General features: G+C 47.8%; 1 protein-coding gene across 1 annotated transcript in view; it reads left to right on the top strand.

Annotated features, from left to right (window-relative positions):
• The window catches only part of BMP3 (bone morphogenetic protein 3), a 125,970-nt gene extending 107,263 nt beyond the window's left edge, over positions 1-18,707 (top strand). Inside the window, exon 3 of the mRNA XM_075337782.1 lies at positions 16,671-18,707. Within this exon, the coding sequence (XP_075193897.1) occupies positions 16,671-16,862 (192 nt within the window). The 3' untranslated portion in view covers positions 16,863-18,707. The remainder of the gene's footprint in view (positions 1-16,670) is intronic.
• Positions 18,708-19,358: the final 651 nt, after the last annotated feature.

Here is a 19,358-nt window from a genome sequence, read left to right as displayed (position 1 = left end):
GCCGGGTGCAGCCACAAAAGGGCCCAAGAGGTAAACTGGCCCATTTCCACCTCCAAAGGGCCCATAAATTGTTCTTGCACTGTCTGTGCCCACCAGTAATTTACTGTCCAGCACCCCAGTAACAGAGCTAAAAAAAAATTGGGGAAAAATTAGGAGCATGTACATGGACTGCACAAAACAAGCTAAAAGATATAGTTGTTGCCTTTTTTTGTAACATGCAATGTGGGTAACCAAAGTTTCACCATAATGCTAAATACATTTCACCTCGTAGACACTTCAGTTTCTTTAATGGTGTTCCTAACTTTGGTCAATTCTAAAAATATTACTGACAACTCAAGTTGTTCAATTGTTTCTATTAGTTTTAGTTTATATTGACGAAGAGGGCACAAAAAAGATGGTGCTGTTGAGTATACAAAGGTTGACATCATGACTCGTTAGCATGAATGGAGCTTTATGAATTCTTTTTAAAAACTTTGGATGATTGGGAAGGAACAAAACTAAGGATTAACTGATGAATTGAGCGTCTTGCGTGTAGTTACCATTTTATCTAATCATTGGAGCCCATTAAGTTAGGTTATACACAGGGCCGTATTTGGGGTTTTTGCTGCCCTAGGCACTGTCAGTGGTGGCGCCCCCTTCTGATCAGTCAGATTACGGGTATGTGCACACAGCTTTTTTTTTTTTTTTTTCAGACAGATCCGCCCTATAACCCGCCCAAAAAACCCAAACTCTAAATATTAAAGAAATGAACTCATACACTGCAGTGTAAAACAACTTGCTGTCCATATGTTCAGTCTTTGGAGTTTTTTTTAAGCGCGTCAGGTTTCCTCAGACATGAAGCGGCTGACAGTGACCGGTCCATTATATGGCGCCTACTGCTTGGATGCCGCTTACTAGTTGTGACCGGTCCATTATATGGCGGCTTCTGCTTGGATGCCGCTTACTAGTTGTGACCGGTCCATTATATGGCGGCTTCTGCTTGGATGCCGCTTACTAGTTGTGACCGGTCCATTATATGGCGCCTACTGCTTGGATGCCGCTTACTAGTTGTGACCGGTCCATTATATGGCGCCTACTGCTTGGATGCCGCTTACTAGTTGTGACCGGTCCATTATATGGCGCCTACTGCTTGGATGCCGCTTACTAGTTGTGACCGGCCATTATATGGCGGCTTCTGCTTGGATGCCGCTTACTAGTTGTGACCGGCCATTATATGGCGGCTGCTGCTTGGATGCCGCTTACTAGTTGTGACCGGCCATTATATGGCGGCTTCTGCTTGGATGCCGCTTACTACTTCATTTAAAAAATAAGTAAAATCCAGTAGCTAAAAGATGTTGGAAAAAACAACCAAGAAGCCACAGCAAAAAAAAAAATAAATATTTGCTTCAGGATAAAATGATGACTGTCCTGAAGTGTTTTCTGTCTCAATAATTCCGGGGGTTCACAGACATCTACAAGACGTGTGCACATTCCCTGATAGAGCCCAGAGCCTTCAGATAGTAGTTAAGACCTCCATACACATTAACCTAAAGTTGTCTAAACCCGCCAATATCGACAGGTTCTGCTGAAAGCCCAATGTGAATGGGGGCTTTAACTTCTGATTGTCAGGGGAATAAGGATCCAGCATGTCCGATTACGGAGTGTAGATCCTATTATCCTCTAAATGATAAGCTGCTGTCGGAGATGTCCAGCAGCGGCTCTAATAAAGAACACAGAAACAATTGGCAGAATGAGTGCTCCTGTATATGGGAGAGCCGAGCAAGATAGCTGCCGGCCTAAAAATCAGACTATAGTGTATGGGGGCTTTAGTCTATTACTTATTCGGCTGACAGACATGCAGATAGCTGTATTTTAGTCCAGCACGCTGACCCTATGTTTTAGGATCAAGACTGATAAGGTAAAGATTACAACAGCCACATGACTATCACCAGAACCACCATCAGTACAGTAATACATAACTAAAACCACACTACATACAAGAATACGTAACCAAAACCACAGTTAGTACAGTAATACATCAACAGAACTACTGTCAATACAGTAATATCACCAAAACCACCCTAAATACAATAATACATCACCAAACCCACCCTGAAGACAATACATCGCCAAAACCACCATCAGTACATGAATAAATTGCCAACTTCACACAGCAATCAAGTGCAGTGTCAGGTTAGACCCATATACATCTATGTATTGCATTAACGTACAACTCTCAGTATGTCCTTAACAATGGTATGGAGATGCTGGTAGTTGTTACCAGCCATCATTAGACTGTGGACCATATAAGAACCACAATACTGATTAGTCCCAGGCAGTAGACTTAACTTTTGGACGAGATCTTATAGGTTTAGGTCCATTAATTCTGAGGAGATTAGTAAGGCAGAGGTGGGCTCAGTAGGGAGAAGGGGCATCATGGGGTGGTACTTGAGACCCCCACCAATTGCTCAAAAGACCTCTTAAGTGCACAGCTCAGGAGACAGGACTATGAAATTTTACTCCCGGAATCCATTCTGTCTGCATGTTCTGGTTCTGGGAAACACTCGGGACCACGGTAGTCGGACCCCCAGCGATTGGAAAGTTATTCCCCATCCCAAGGATAGGGGGTAAGTTCCCAATGTGAGAAAACCCCTTTAAAGCAGCATTCACACTGCAGCCAAAGATGGGAAACTGATTTATCTAAACAGTGTCCATCACCCGATGCACAAGCAAAAAACTCATTCGTCAGGTGAGATGATTTTTAAGCTGACTGAAAGGGAATCTGTCACCCCAAAATGACACCTAGACTGCAGAAATATTTATATGGGGGACATGATCTGTGGAGAAATAAACCCACCCATATAGAGTTCAGCTTAAAAGGAACTGGTCACGACCTTTAATATTAAACTGCTCCATTGTCTTGTTAGTCAGAAAATGTGCATCACTTAATGTTGCGTCACTAACAAGAGGGGGGGGCAGTTTAGAATTGAAAAAGGGTGTAACAGGTTCCCTTTAATGTTCACTGAAAAAGCCACATTTGATATGAAAATGAGGACATTTTCTGCGCGGCCTAAGCCTGGTGCACCGATACCACCTAATATAGGAAAATACTAGCCAGGCCTGTGTCTTGATTAATAGTGATCCATTGGTGAGAGTGAGCACCGCAACACCAGATCTCCTGACTGCACCGCACCCAACACTGCGGCACCCTCCAAGCGTCAGTGCGGGTGTGCACACAACACAGGAGCAGCACAGCGGCACACTCCAAGCGTCAGTGCATGTGTGCATCCAACACAGGAGGAGCACAGCGGCACACTCCAAGCGTCAGTGCGGGTGTGCATCCAACACAGGAGGAGCACAGCGGCACACTCCAAGCGTCAGTGCGGGTGTGCATCCAACACAGGAGGAGCACAGCGGCACACTCCAAGCGTCAGTGCGGGTGTGCATCCAACACAGGAGGAGCACAGCGGCACACTCCAAGCGTCAGTGCGGGTGTGCACACAACACAGGAGGAGTACAATGAGGAGGGGGACATGGCTGTGATGTGCTGTCTGCTCACTTCAACAACCTTCCTCATTGAATCGGCAGTCAAATACAGGCAGCAACCAGGTGTCAGAACGTACCTGCATCACACTGCAGGCGCACCCACGCGGACACTGCAGTCACACTGCAGGCGCACCCACGCGGACACTGTAGTCACACTGCAGGCGCACCCACGCGGACACTGCAGTCACACTGCAGGCGCACCCACGCGGACACTGCAGTCACACTGCAGGCGCACCCACGCGGACACTGCAGTCACACTGCAGGCGCACCCACGCGGACACTGCAGTCACACTGCAGGCGCACCCACGCGGACACTGCAGTCACATTGCATGCGGACACTGCAGTCACATTGCACGTGCACCCACGTGGACACTGCAGTCACATTGCATGCGGACACTGCAGTCACATTGCAGGCGCACCCACGCGGACACTGCGGTCACATTGCAGGCGCACCCACGCGGACACTGCGGTCACATTGCAGGCGCACCCACGCGGACACTGCAGTCACATTGCAGGCGCACCCACGCGGACACTGCAGTCACATTGCAGGCGCACCCACGCGGACACTGCAGTCACATTGCAGGCGCACCCACGCGGACACTGCAGTCACATTGCAGGCGCACCCACGCGGACACTGCAGTCACATTGCAGGCGCACCCACGCGGACGCTGCAGTCACATTGCAGGCGCACCCACGCGGACGCTGCAGTCACATTGCAGGCGCACCCACGCGGACGCTGCAGTCACATTGCAGGCGCACCCACGCGGACGCTGCAGTCACATTGCAGGCGCACCCACGCGGACGCTGCAGTCACATTGCAGGCGCACCCACGCGGACGCTGCAGTCACATTGCAGGCGCACCCACGCGGACGCTGCAGTCACATTGCAGGCGCACCCACGCGGACGCTGCAGTCACATTGCAGGCGCACCCACGCGGACGCTGCAGTCACATTGCAGGCGCACCCACGCGGACGCTGCAGTCACATTGCAGGCGCACCCACGCGGACGCTGCAGTCACATTGCAGGCGCACCCACGCGGACACTGCAGTCACATTGCAGGCGCACCCACGCGGACACTGCAGTCACATTGCAGGCGCACCCACGCGGACACTGCAGTCACATTGCACGCGGACACTGCAGTCACATTGCAGGCGCACCCACGCGGACACTGCAGTCACATTGCATGCGGACCCACGCGGACACTGCAGTCACATTGCATGCGGACCCACGCGGACACTGCAGTCACATTGCATGCGGACACTGCAGTCACATTGCAGGCGCACCCACGCGGACACTGCAGTCACATTGCAGGCGCACCCACGCGGACACTGCAGTCACATTGCAGGCGCACCCACGCGGACGCTGCAGTCACATTGCAGGCGCACCCCACGCGGACGCTGCAGTCACATTGCAGGCGCACCCACGCGGACGCTGCAGTCACATTGCAGGCGCACCCACGCGGACGCTGCAGTCACATTGCAGGCGCACCCACGCGGACGCTGCAGTCACATTGCAGGCGCACCCACGCGGACGCTGCAGTCACATTGCAGGCGCACCCACGCGGACGCTGCAGTCACATTGCAGGCGCACCCACGCGGACGCTGCAGTCACATTGCAGGCGCACCCCACGCGGACGCTGCAGTCACATTGCAGGCGCACCCACGCGGACGCTGCAGTCACATTGCAGGCGCACCCACGCGGACACTGCAGTCACATTGCAGGCGCACCCACGCGGACACTGCAGTCACATTGCAGGCGCACCCACGCGGACACTGCAGTCACATTGCACGCGGACACTGCAGTCACATTGCAGGCGCACCCACGCGGACACTGCAGTCACATTGCATGCGGACCCACGCGGACACTGCAGTCACATTGCATGCGGACACTGCAGTCACACTGCAGGCGCACCCATGCGGACACTGCAGTCACACTGCAGGCGCACCCACGCGGACACTGCAGTCACATTGCATGCGCACCCACACTGACACTTGGAGTGCTACTCTGCTCCTCCAGTGTCAGGACACGTGCAGAAATGCTAAGTGATTTTAGACAGCACTGACTCTCACCTAAGGACGAGGGACTGTCTTTAATATGCAAATAGGAGGGTGCACATCTGCACCAAGACATCGGCCGCACCAGGGGGGACAGAACAGTCTGCATATATATAATAAAATATTAAGTTAAAACTGTACATGCCAGAGCGACGTCCCCTGTATAAATGTGTCTGCAGATTAATTGGCATTTTGGGAGTAAAAGTAAAATGTCATCGCTCTTAGCAACACATTGTCCTGCGTCTCCCAAGACTTCCCTCTTGTTTGGTCTGCTGCAGCACATACTGCAATGGTGCCCGTATAGGGAATCTGTCACCAGGTTTTGCTCCCCCATCTGAGAGCAGCATAATGTAGAGACAGAGCCCCTGATTCCAGCAATGTGTCACTTACTGAGCTGTTTGCTGTCATTTTCTCTGCTGCAGATCTCGCAGTTATACAGAGCTCATGAATATGCTGGACTACCTGCAGCACACCAAGTAGTCCTGTAATGATAACATCACTGTTTAATCAGCAGTAGTTATCAAAACTACACTAAGCAGCCCAGTAAGTGACAACACTGGAATCAGGATCTCTGCCCCTACTTTATGCTGCTCTCAAATTAGGTGGCAAAAATCTGGTGACAGACTCATAATTCTCACGAAAGAGTAACCACCCTAAGTAAGCCCAAGGCTGTGCCCAAGAATAAATAATTGCCCATCACTGAGCTCACAGCACAAAGAATGACCCCACACCGTGTCACTTATAGTATACGGCCTCCACATTCTCTCCTATAACATTTCCACTACACTGCCCCCTCAAATGAAAACCCCCACTGTCCTCCCCACTGAATTATACCCTCCAGACCTTCCTCACTTATGAACTATGACCTCCACTGTCCCCACCTCTCCATGCAGCCCCCACTTCACTGCCCCCCTCATGATGTCCCCACTCTATAATAAACCTTATGCTTCGCATTCTGTATACCCAGCCCTTCCAGGCTCCTAACTGAGCGCTCCCCATGCTGCCCCTTCTCCATATCAAGCCCCCTCCATACCAAGCCCACCATGGTTCCCCTTCCATACAGAGTACCCCCCCATGCTTTCCCATTCTCCATACCATGCCCCCCCCCCGTGCTACCCCATTCTCCATACCATGCCCCCCCGTGCTACCCCATTCTCCATACCATGCCCCCCCCCCCCGTGCTACCCCATTCTCCATACCATGCCCCCCCATGCTACCCCATTCTCCATACCATGCCCCCCCCCATGCTACCCCATTCTCCATACCATGCCCCCCCGTGCTACCCCATTCTCCATGCCATGCCCCCCCGTGCTACCCATTCTCCATACCATGCCCCCCCGCTACCCCATTCTCCATACCATGCCCCTCCGTGCTACCCATTCTCCATACCATGCCCCCCCCGTGCTACCCATTCTCCATACCATGCCCCCCCCGTGCTACCCATTCTCCATACCATGCCCCCCCCCCCGTGCTACCCCATTCTCCATACCATGCCTCTCATTCTCCATACTGTAACTCCCATTTGCTATACTGTCCACCACCCTCCCTCATTTTCCCTCCCCCCCCATTTTCCCATTCTGCTCCATCCCCCATGCTGCGCCCCCACATCATGCTCCATCCTCCATGTTGCGCCCCCACATCATGCTTCATCCCCCCCATCCTCCATGTTGCGCCCCCACATCATGCTTCATCCCCCCCATCCTCCATGTTGCGCCCCCACATCATGCTTCATCCCCCCATCCTCCATGTTGCGCCCCCACATCATGCTTCATCCCCCCCCATCCTCCATGCTGCGCCCCCACATCATGCTTCATCCCCCCCATCCTCCATGTTGCGCCCCCACATCATGCTTCATCCCCCCCATCCTCCATGTTGCGCCCCCACATCATGCTTCATCCCCACATCCTCCATGTTGCGCCCCCACATCCTCCATGTTGCGCCCCCACATCCTCCATGTTGCGCCCCCACATCCTCCATGTTGCGCCCCCACATCATGCGGCATCCCCCCCCATCCTCCATGCTGCGCCACCACATCATGCTGCATCCCCCCATTCTCCATGTTGCGCCCCCATATCATGTTCCATCTCCCCATCCTCCATGTTGCGCCCCCACATCATGTTCCATCCCCCCATCCTCCATGTTGCGCCCCCATATGTTCCATCCCCCCATCCTCCATGCTCCGCCCCCATATCATGTTCCATCCCCCATGCTCCATCCCCCCATCCTCCATGTTGCGCCCCCATATCATGTTCCATCCCCACATCCTCCATGTTGCGCCCCCACATCATGCGGCATCCCCTCCAGCCTCCATGTTGCACCCCCATATCATATTCCATCCCCCCATCCTCCATGTTGCGCCCCCACATCATGCTGCATCCCCCCCATCCTCCATGTTGCGCCCCCACATCATGCTGCATCCCCCCATCCTCCATGTTGCGCCCCACATCATGCGGCATCCTCCCCCCAGCCTCCATGTTGCACCCCCACATCATGCTGCATCCCCCCCATCCTCCATGTTGCACCCCCACATCATGCTGCATCCCCCCCATCCTCCATGTTGCGCCCCCATATCAAGTTCCATCCCAACATCCTCCATGTTGCGCCCCCATATCATGTTCCATCCCCCCCATCCTCCATGTTGCGCCCCCACATCATGCGGCATCCCCCCCCAGCCTCCATGTTGCGCCCCCACATCATGCTGCATCCCCCCCATCCTCCATGTTGCACCCCCACATCATGCTGCATCCCCCCCATCCTCCATGTTGCACCCCCACATCATGCTGCATCCCCCCCATCCTCCATGTTGCACCCCCACATGCTGCATCCCCCCCATCCTCCATGTTGCGCCCCCACATCATGCTGCATCCCCCCGATCCTCCATGTTGCGCCCCCACATCATGCTGCATCCCCCCATCCTCCATGTTGCGCCCCCACATCATGCTGCATCCCCCCCATCCTCCATGTTGCGCCCCCACATCATGCTGCATCCCCCCCCATCCTCCATGTTGCACCCCCACATCATGCTGCATCCCCCCATCCTCCATGTTGCACCCCCATATCATGCTGCATCCCCCCCATCCTCCATGTTGCACCCCCATATCATGTTCCATCCCCCCATCCTCCATGTTGCGCCCCCATATCATGTTCCATCCCCCCATCCTCCATGTTGCGCCCCCATATCATGTTCCATCCCCCCATCCTCCATGTTGCGCCCCCATATCATGTTCCATCCCCCCATCCTCCATGTTGCACCCCCATATCATGTTCCATCCCCCCATCCTCCATGTTGCGCCCCCATATCATGTTCCATCCTCCCATCCTCCATGTTGCGCCCCCATATAATGTTCCATCCCCCCATCCTCCATGTTGCGCCCCCATATCATGTTCCATCCCCCCATCCTCCATGTTGCGCCCCCCCCCCCCCGGGTTGCTTGTTCGGCGCTGTCTTCGGCTGTAAAGCGCTTACCTGCTCCAGGCGGCATCTCCGGCGGCTGCACCTCCCGTTCTTCCTCGGCGGCGGCTCCATGTCCCGTCCTCCTCTGGACATCTTCCTCGGCGGCGGCTCCATGTCCCGTCCTCCTCTGCGCGGCGCTGCCTCACGCTCCTGTGACCTCTGCACAGTGAGCGCACGGCAGCACGTCGGGGCGGGGAGCTGATTACAGCTCCTCTGACCCCGGAAGTAAGTGCCGGCACGCTCACAGTTTCATTTATATTCGCGTGTTATAGACGCGACTATAAATGACTGTGCGCCCCCTCCCTCCTCCAAAAAGGCGCCGGATTTAATAAAGAGTTTGGAGGAGGGAGGAAGATTTAAAAAAAAAAAAATGTTTTTTTTTTTTTTTTTTAAATTTTGGTTTGGGCGCCGCCCCCCTGGAAGGCGCCGCCCTAGGCACGTGCCCTCAAGTGCCTAATGGCAAATACGGCCCTGGTTATACATCTCCACCAAGCTAAAAATCACCTGGGAAGTCTACCGGCTACTGTAAAAATACTGCTTTAAATACAGCGCAAGTTCAATTGTATAAGTTAAATATGTCCAAAGGGATCCTGAAAACATCTGGACTTTGGAGTGAGCTCAGCCTCAGTGAAGCCGTAGTATCCAGACATTCATCTTTTATTAGTGTCACTTGTAACTTTATACTGCGTGCAGCCCCAAGGTTTGGGCAGCTTTGTTGTAGGTCCCATATGACAGTTTTCACATACAGCAGTAATCTTGGTCTTATAGGGTTTCTTCATACAGTTATTTTCTAGAGGCATTGCAGATATAAAGGTGTCTTAGCCACAACAACCAGTAATCATCGTATCACTGTTCTTTTTTGGGGCACTATCTGATCACTTGGATTTAGATGGGCCAATTACACTTTAAAGGGATCCTGTCAAGTGCAATATGCACCCAGAACCATGAGCAGTTCTGGGTACATATCGCTAATCCCTGACTAACCATCTCTGTATATACTAGAACCACAAGCAGTTCTGGGTGCATATTGCTAATCCCTGCCTAACCGTCCCTGTATATACTAGAACCACAAGAAGTTCTGGGTAGATATTGCTAATCCCTGCCTAACAGTCCTTGTATACACTAGAACCACGAGCAATTCTGGGTGCATATTGCTAATCCCTGCCTAACTGTCCCTGTATACACTAGAACCATGAGCAGTTCTGGGTGCATATTGCTAATCCCTGCCTAACTGTCCCTGTATACACTAGAACCACGAGCAGTTCTGGGTGCATATTGCTAATCCCTGCCTAACTGTCCCTGTATACACTAGAACCACGAGCAGTTCTGGGTGCATATTGCTAATCCCTGCCTAACTGTCCCTGTATACACTAGAACCACAAGCAGTTCTGGGTGCATACTGCTAATCCCTGCCTAACCGTCCCTGTATACACTAGAACCACTAGCAGTTCTGGGTGCATATTGCTAATCCCTGCCTAACTGTCCCTGTATACACTAGAACCACGAGCAGTTCTGGGTGCATATTGCTAATCCCTGCCTAACTGTCCCTGTATACACTAGAACCACGAGCAGTTCTGGGTGCATATTGCTAATCCCTGCCTAACCGTCCCTGTATACACTAGAACCTCGAGCAGTTCTGGGTGCATTTTGCTAATCCCTGCCTAACCATCCCTGTATACACTAGCATAGATAAAGAAATCTTTAGAAAAAATATTTCTAAAGATCTTTTATGATACAGTTAGGTCCAGAAATATTTAGACAGTGACACAATTTTTGCGAGTTGGGCTCTGCATGCCACCACATTGGATTTGAAATGAAATCTCTACAACAGAATTCAAGTGCAGATTGTAACGTTTAATTTGAAGGTTTGAACAAAAATATCTGATAGAAATTGTAGGAATTGTACACATTTCTTTACAAACACTCCACATTTTAGGAGGTCAAAAGTAATTGGACAAATAAACCAAACCCAAACAAAGTATTTTTATTTTCAATATTTTGTTGCGAATCCTTTGGAGGCAATCACTGCCTTAAGTCTGGAACCCATGGATATCACCAAACGCTGGGTTTCCTCCTTCTTAATGCTTTGCCAGGCCTTTACAGCCGCAGCCTTCAGGTCTTGCTTGTTTGTGGGTCTTTCCGTCTTAAGTCTGGATTTGAGCAAGTGAAATGCATGCTCAATTGGGTTAAGATCTGGTGATTGACTTGGCCATTGCAGAATGTTCCACTTTTTTGCACTCATGAACTCCTGGGTAGCTTTGGCTGTATGCTTGGGGTCATTGTCCATCTGTACTATGAAGCGCCGTCCGATCAACTTTGCGGCATTTGGCTGAATCTGGGCTGAAAGTATATCCCGGTACACTTCAGAATTCATCCGGCTACTCTTGTCTGCTTTTATGTCATCAATAAACACAAGTGACCCAGTGCCAATGAAAGCCATGCATGCCCATGCCATCACGTTGCCTCCACCATGTTTTACAGAGGATGTGGTGTGCCTTGGATCATGTGCCGTTCCCTTTCTTCTCCAAACTTTTTTCTTCCCATCATTCTGGTACAGGTTGATCTTTGTCTCATCTGTCCATAGAATACTTTTCCAGAACTGAGCTGGCTTCATGAGGTGTTTTTCAGCAAATTTAACTCTGGCCTGTCTATTTTTGGAATTGATGAATGGTTTGCATCTAGATGTGAACCCTTTGTATTTACTTTCATGGAGTCTTCTCTTTACTGTTGACTTAGAGACAGATACACCTACTTCACTGAGAGTGTTCTGGACTTCAGTTGATGTTGTGAACGGGTTCTTCTTCACCAAAGAAAGTATGCGGCGATCATCCACCACTGTTGTCATCCGTGGACGCCCAGGCCTTTTTGAGTTCCCAAGCTCACCAGTCAATTCCTTTTTTCTCAGAATGTACCCGACTGTTGATTTTGCTACTCCAAGCATGTCTGCTATCTCTCTGATGGATTTTTTTCTTTTTTTTCAGCCTCAGGATGTTCTGCTTCACCTCAATTGAGAGTTCCTTAGACCGCATGTTGTCTGGTCACAGGAACAGCTTCCAAATGCAAAACCACACACCTGTAATCAACCCCAGACCTTTTAACTACTTCATTGATTACAGGTTAACGAGGGAGACGCCTTCAGAGTTAATTGCAGCCCTTAGAGTCCCTTGTCCAATTACTTTTGGTCCCTTGAAAAAGAGGAGGCTATGCATTACAGAGCTATGATTCCTAAACCCTTTCTCCGATTTGGATGTGAAAACTCTCATATTGCAGCTGGGAGTGTGCACTTTCAGCCCATATTATATATATAATTGTATTTCTGAACATGTTTTTGTAAACCGCTAAAATAACAAAACTTGTGTCACTGTCCAAATATTTCTGGACCTAACTGTATGCTAATGAGCACAGGGACTAGTCGCAAGAGCGTTAGTTCCTACACTCATTCCGCCCTCTTAGCATGTTAGCACATCCACAGGGGTGTGCTAACATGCTATTCAATGGAGCATCACCAGTGGTGACGTGCATACCTTTGTCAGCTGCTACCGCTGATCTGATTGCCCAGAACTTAGCATAAAGGATCTTTAGAAATACTTCTTCTAAAGATCTTTTTAGCTACGCTACTACATACAGGGACGGTTAGGCACGGATTACCAATATGCACCCAGAATTGCTTGTGGTTTTGGGTGCATATTGCACCTGACAGGTTCCCTTTAGGGCCCCCTTCACACGTCCGTGAAAATCACGCACATGTTTCACGGACGTGTTAAGGGTGCGTGTTCCCCTCCGTGTGCCGTGTTTATGGCACTACGTGTCTTCTCCGTCTGTTATACGTAATAACACACGGAGAACGGAAAGCCCCGCCTTACCTTTTTCTTCCGGAGCTGTCTGTGGTGCTGACTGACAGCGTCCGGCACATTCCACGCCCCGCTGATGCTGCTTTCGGCCCCCAGTGAAGAAGATGCGTTGTTCAAATTCACTGGGGGATGGATGCAGGTGACAGCCGCGGCAGAGACTGCAGGACTCGTGGAGGTGAGTTTGTGTTTTTTTTTTTTTTTTCTAAATGACACGTGTGTTTCTCTGGCACGTGTCACGTGGGCCTGCATCCACACTACTTCCATGTGTTACGTGTGTGTGTGCCACGTGTGTGGGCCACGTGACACCCGTGCTGCCGGAGGAACACGGACATGCTTCCATGTGGAGCACACGGGCTCACGTGTGCTCCACACGGAGGCACGGGCCAATGGCTAAACACATGGGTGCACATAAACCCATTGATTTTAATGGGTTTACGTATGCCCGTGTCTCCGGGAACATGCGGGCACGGACCTAGCATGTACCGGAGACACGTGCGTGTGAAGGGGGCCTAAGGCTGTGTTCCCACGATGAGCTTTTGGTGAGTTTTTGATGCATTTTACCATTATAGCAAAGTGGATCAAATCCAAACCATGTCAGTTTTTCTTGAGAATATGTTGAGTTTTCTGCACAGATTTTCCACAAAATATTTCATTAGAATGCTGAAAATCTGCAGGTAAGAACACATATTCGTTTTAGTCAGTTTCTGCTGCAGAAATGAACTAAAAACGCATTTTATCCGCACCTGACTATATTAATAGTTTTTTCAAAGCCGGATACCAGGAAGAATCAAAAACAAAGCAGTTTTTTTTAAAACATGATATATCAAACAAAGGCAAAAACCCATGTGAAGCTACAGTATGTGCCCACAATGAGTATTTGGTGAGTTTTTGATGTTCCTGAATTTCTACACCATTTCTGCATCTATTGGCAGATATTGTGTATTTTAACATGTTTTTGTCTAATATTTATACTGTTTTTTTGTGTCTTTTGGTCTGTCATATTTTAAATAAAATTGCTTTGTTTTTGATACTTCCTGGTGTTTGGCTTTAACAAAACTTTATTGATACTGTCATTACTGCAAATATTGATTGCATGCGTTTTAAGTGAGTTTCTGCAGCAGAAACGCACTAAAAATGCATATGCATTTTTTACTTGTGAATTTTCCACATCTAATGCAATTCCATAGGGAAAATGCATACATAAAAATTTCTATAAATCTCATCCACTTTGCAGAAACTTTTTTTCATGGGAGGAAGTATGCAGTGTCAAAAACCCATTGTGAGCACATAGCATTAGCAGTTTTTAGCTGTCTAGATTAAGCTGATCTTGGCCGGTATAGTCCACAGTATCATGAATTAAAGTGGTCGTCCACTACTAGGACAACCTCTTCTAATTTCATATGTTCCCGCAGGTAAAATAATAAAGCCTATACACAACTCCCGTACCAGCGCCCTTTCAGCGGTGTTTGAGCTCACTGTGGCGGGGCTCATTTGGGGTTGTGACGTCAAGCAAGCCTAGCGTCCTATCAGTGCCGGCTTCTGTCTCCCCGCCTTCAAACCAAATGAGTTAATCAAAAGGAAGTGAGCCCTGCGGATGCGATCACTATTTTTTGATTGCTTGTTTGGTCCAAAGGTGGGGAGAAGGCAGCTGGCGCTCATTGTACATGGGGCTCACGTGACATCACAACCAAACCGGACAACAAAAGCCCACACCGAAAGCCCGGACAACGTTGGAAGGGGGCTGGTATGGGAGTTGAGTATAGGCTTTATTATTTTACCTGGAGGAAACAAATGGAATCAGAAAGGGTTGCATTGTAGTGGAAAACCCCTTTAATTAATCTGTCCTGAGATTCTTCAAATCCACACAATGGCCCACCAGTTGACTTTGCTCGTAGACCCTAAAATCCATATACAGTGTAGCCATGCTTCTGTGCGCTGTCAAGTGCAGTGTTATAATTTCTATCAAGAACACTTTGCTTTGACTGAATGAACTTTATTCCAGTATCTACAAATGCTATAACATAGGCCTGAAGTAAAATCACAATATCTTCGTGTAAAAGCATCAGAAAATGGCATCCATCTGTCTCACAGTTACGGAGCACGCCATCAGCTGGTGGTTAGTTCAATAAACAAAAAGTGACATTAGAGATCAGACTCTAGATGCACAGCGCCTGGTATTTCAGCTATATAAACCTTCCACAGTTAATGACAACCATATTGAGCAGGCGAGGAGTGCAGCTAGATACTGCTGCCAGCAGCTGTCATCACAAGCTCACTGCATTATAGGCCATTACTATAGTGCAGACTGATAGGTACGTCTCTCCTTAGTGATGAACCATACATTGTACAATTTGCGCGGAAGGAGTTTAAAAAGTTTTAAAGTAAAATCTGATGTTTGGCCAAATCCAACAAATAAATACATGCTGGCATTCCTATACCCAATATCTCAGGATATCTTACCTCTGGCAAAAAGGATGCTCTTTTGATACACTTTGCTGGCTGCTAAAGCAACTCTCCACCACTGGACTGAAAAGTGATTATACAGTTGTCATGTTTAGGTACTCTCTCTGGAGCCCTCCGTTTGCTTTCAGTTGCCTCAGATCGGCAGTATTTGCCCCTGCTTCCAAGATGGCCAACACATTGGCATGGGGTATTCAGTGGTAAGTCTAAACCACACCTACCCTGCCTTTTCTGTCCAGTGAGATGGGATTTACCACTCAGCTTCCCTTGCACCAGCAGTGGCCATCTTAGAGGCAGGGCAATGGAATAAGTGGATAAGGCAAATGGACAGCACCAGGCAGAGTGACTAAACATGTAAAAAATACAGTCACTTTCAATTCCCATGGCGGAATGGTGCTTTAAGTGAGAATCTGTGAATGAGCTTGATCTGAAGGGGGAGTTTTTATCTCTTTTTATCTATTTGAGAGATCCTATCAGAAAGTCCCATTCAACTGTGATGTAGTCTGTGGTCCTAAATCAACACAGGCATTCAGATAAGAGTTACAAATAGAGATGAGCAAACTTGTGGAAGTTGGGTTTGATGGCTCCAGCCGGACTTTAGATAAAGTTCGGTTTGGGTCCCGGACTTAACCTGAACCCCAATAGAAGACACTGACTGGGCAGTTTGGGTCTCTGCCCACATGGAGCAAGCCATACACAGATCATGGAGGGGGCAGTGGTCAGTGTTTTTACATGTTTTTTTGGGTGCCCACTATATCCGATCACGTTGTCATTTTCCCAATGTGAGTGTTCAAACACTGCAAGTGGCTCGCACTGGGTTAAGCACCATGTGTACCCGCGCACTGCTATGCTCGTGTGAGTGATGTTCATATGTAAGGTACCCGAACTCTGTTTTTTTTTTTTAAAGTCTGTGTTCGGTACGAACAATAAACACCGAATGTTGGGTTTGCTCATTTCTAGTTACAAATTTCACATTGGAACGAGCTCTCTGATGGATGTCTAGTCAGCAAAAGACAACGGAACACAAAGGCTATAGAAGTAAAATTGACGAAAACACAAAATGTATTTTGAAACTTAATTGCAAAAATGTTTTTTTTTGGCCAAAAATATATTAATTAAAGTAAAAACAAAATGCCGCAAAGTTCCCCATCATTCAGCCTTCAGGTTAGTACACATCATGCAACCAAAAAGGGCAATGTGTTTATGTTTTCCGTCCCCTCATTTTAGATAAAAGTTGGTTTCTAAAAGACACTAAAAAATATTTATTTAGGTTTTGGTTATTTTGGAGACTACTAAATCTATTGTTTTTTCTTTTTTCTTGAACAGTCTTTGAAGCCATCCAATCATGCCACTATCCAGAGTATTGTGCGAGCTGTCGGGGTGGTTCCTGGAATCCCTGAGCCCTGTTGCGTCCCGGAGAAGATGTCTTCTCTCAGCATTCTCTTTTTTGACGAAAACAAAAATGTTGTGCTCAAAGTATATCCCAACATGACAGTGGAGTCTTGTGCCTGCAGATAACATTGCAAACCTTCACAAGCATCCAAAGCAATCTTCATATTTGCACTTTCAAAACACCATTTCGGAAAATATTCATGTCTACCAGGGATAGCAATGCAGAACAATCTAGATTATAAACACTGGTGATGGACCTCTGCTACATGCAAGTCATACTGGACAGATCAGTGAAAACTGGCATGTAGAACATGAAGATAAGCTCCTGTCTTATATAAGCTTTGCAGAAAAAAAGGAGTTCTTATGACTTTTCCAAAGACGCATTTATTTTTTTACCTGGAAAAAACTCAAAATGTAAACAGATGAAGCTGTAAAGTGCCTTCAGACTCTCAGCAATCACTTGGCCATGATGTTCTATTAATGTCGAAATATTATATATATATATACATATATACATACACAGTCCGTACATTTCTCGCGCCTGTTACACATATCTGTTGCCATAGAACGGACGGGAAGTGAGGGAGTTGCCTTGTAGAAACCCAGAAGGAGTATGACGAGATCTTCCCTGCATAATAGCAAGTGTAAATAATTTGAAGACATACAGTACATTAATGAAAGTGGTTTTTGACATGTTTGTGTAACATAATTGGAAACATTGTTGATCTTTATATATATATTTTTTTTTGTTTTAACCAGCACTTTTTGTTTAACAGTGTAAACGAATGGTATAATGGACATGATGAAAAAAATGTGTAAAATAAACCATATTTAATTTTGTTATACTGTACCACACAAAATAAATCTGCCTGCTGCTTCTGTACAAGAACGCAGAATGTATTACCATTGGTATTTTTTTTCCCTTTTCCGTGTTAGACCACTATGTGTCAGATATAAGCTAGTTACATTTCCGGTATTAAAGAGACAATCCGCCTACAGGCAGTTGACAATTGCGGCCTAGGGTCACTGTATAAAGGTACTTATAGACTATGTTGTTGATCGCATCCCTTGGCAGAAGTTTTAACTTGATGATGGGGTCCAATGTTGATGCGTTCACCCCCTAGCAGAGTAGAGAGAGAGCAACTGCCTGGACAACGGTACGACCACCCTGCAAGCTCCCATGTCCTATGGTTGCCTAAGGAGTGTGCTAAGCAGTATTGTATGTACACTTTAAAAACGTACAGCAAATGTCAGATTATTTGCCCATACTGGTGCCAATATGTCATTTAAAGGGAATCTGTCACCACTTTGACCTTTTTAAACTATTAATATGGGTATAAAGGTTATAGAATGCTGAAAAAAGCCGTTATATCTCATATCAGATGCCTTGTTGAAATATTTTTTAGCACTTTATATAAATGAACTCTTCCAGGCTATGGGGCGGATCCTGCCTGAAAGATAACTCCGCCTTCCAGATTCCCTTTTATTTGGCCTACCGTATAATTTTAAGACTAATGTCACACCACATTTTTTACTATAGTCAGAGGGGTTAATTGTATTTTTCTGATATTTATCTCCTGCTTGTGGGATATCTAGTCCTTCTCTGTATTACTAGACATCATAAATCACATGCCTCTTTGCTTCGTAGTTACCTCCTTTTCTTTTTGTCTCTGCAGGGATCATGCTGATGTTCGGTGAAAAGCTGAGCATCAGAGAGGTCCCTCAGTAACAGATCTGAGTTGTTTGTAAAGACAGTGAATACATACAGGGCTAACTCATACCTTGAGAAACATAAGAATTTACATGATATTTCCACCTACTACAGCCTTAAAATAAAGGTGCAGCACAAAGCAATGCAACTTAATCAAATTGATAACTATTTCTGATCTAGGATGGAATTGGAAATTTAAACATGTTGGTCCTTTTCTATTATTTTATAAGCTCAAAAAACCTCTTTAAAGGAAACCTATCACCACTTTTTTGGCCTATAAGCTGCGGCCACCACCACCGGGCTCTTATATATAGCATTCTAACATGCCGCTGTATATAAGAGCCCAGGCCAGGGGTATAACATAAAAAACACTTTATAATACTTACCTAACGGTCGCACTGTGGGCCTTATGGGTGTCTCCGTTGTCCGGTTCCAGCGCCACCTCTTTCGGCCAGTGTGTGTGCATGACACGGCTACATCATAGACACTCGCCGGTCTTGCACAGGCGCACTACAATACTTTGATCTGCCCTGCTGAGGGCAGATCAAAGTGCGCCTGCTCGGGACCTGAAAGCCGGCGAGTGTATATGACGTCGGACCCAATATCCACCTTGGCTAGAGAAGAAAGAGAACAAAGATGGCCAAAAGAGGCGGCGCTGGCACCGGAGAACGGAGACGCCCATAAGGCCCTCATCTACTGCAGAGAAACCGTTAGATATTATAAAGTGTTTTTTATGTTATATCCCCGGCCTGGGCTCTTATATACAGCATGTTAGAATGCTGTATAAAAGAGCTTATAGGCCAAAAAAAGTGGTGACAGGTTCCCTTTAAGTCATTTTTCTTCTTTCTATATGTTCGTAAACATATGTAACTGTACACAATTGACTTTTGTTATAACAAAAAGGTATACAG

The sequence above is a fragment of the Anomaloglossus baeobatrachus genome, chromosome 1, assembly GCF_048569485.1.
Source record: "Anomaloglossus baeobatrachus isolate aAnoBae1 chromosome 1, aAnoBae1.hap1, whole genome shotgun sequence".
NCBI lineage: Eukaryota > Metazoa > Chordata > Amphibia > Anura > Aromobatidae > Anomaloglossus > Anomaloglossus baeobatrachus.
Note: the sequence above shows the minus strand (reverse complement) of the source record. Positions and strands in the feature narration are given on the sequence as shown.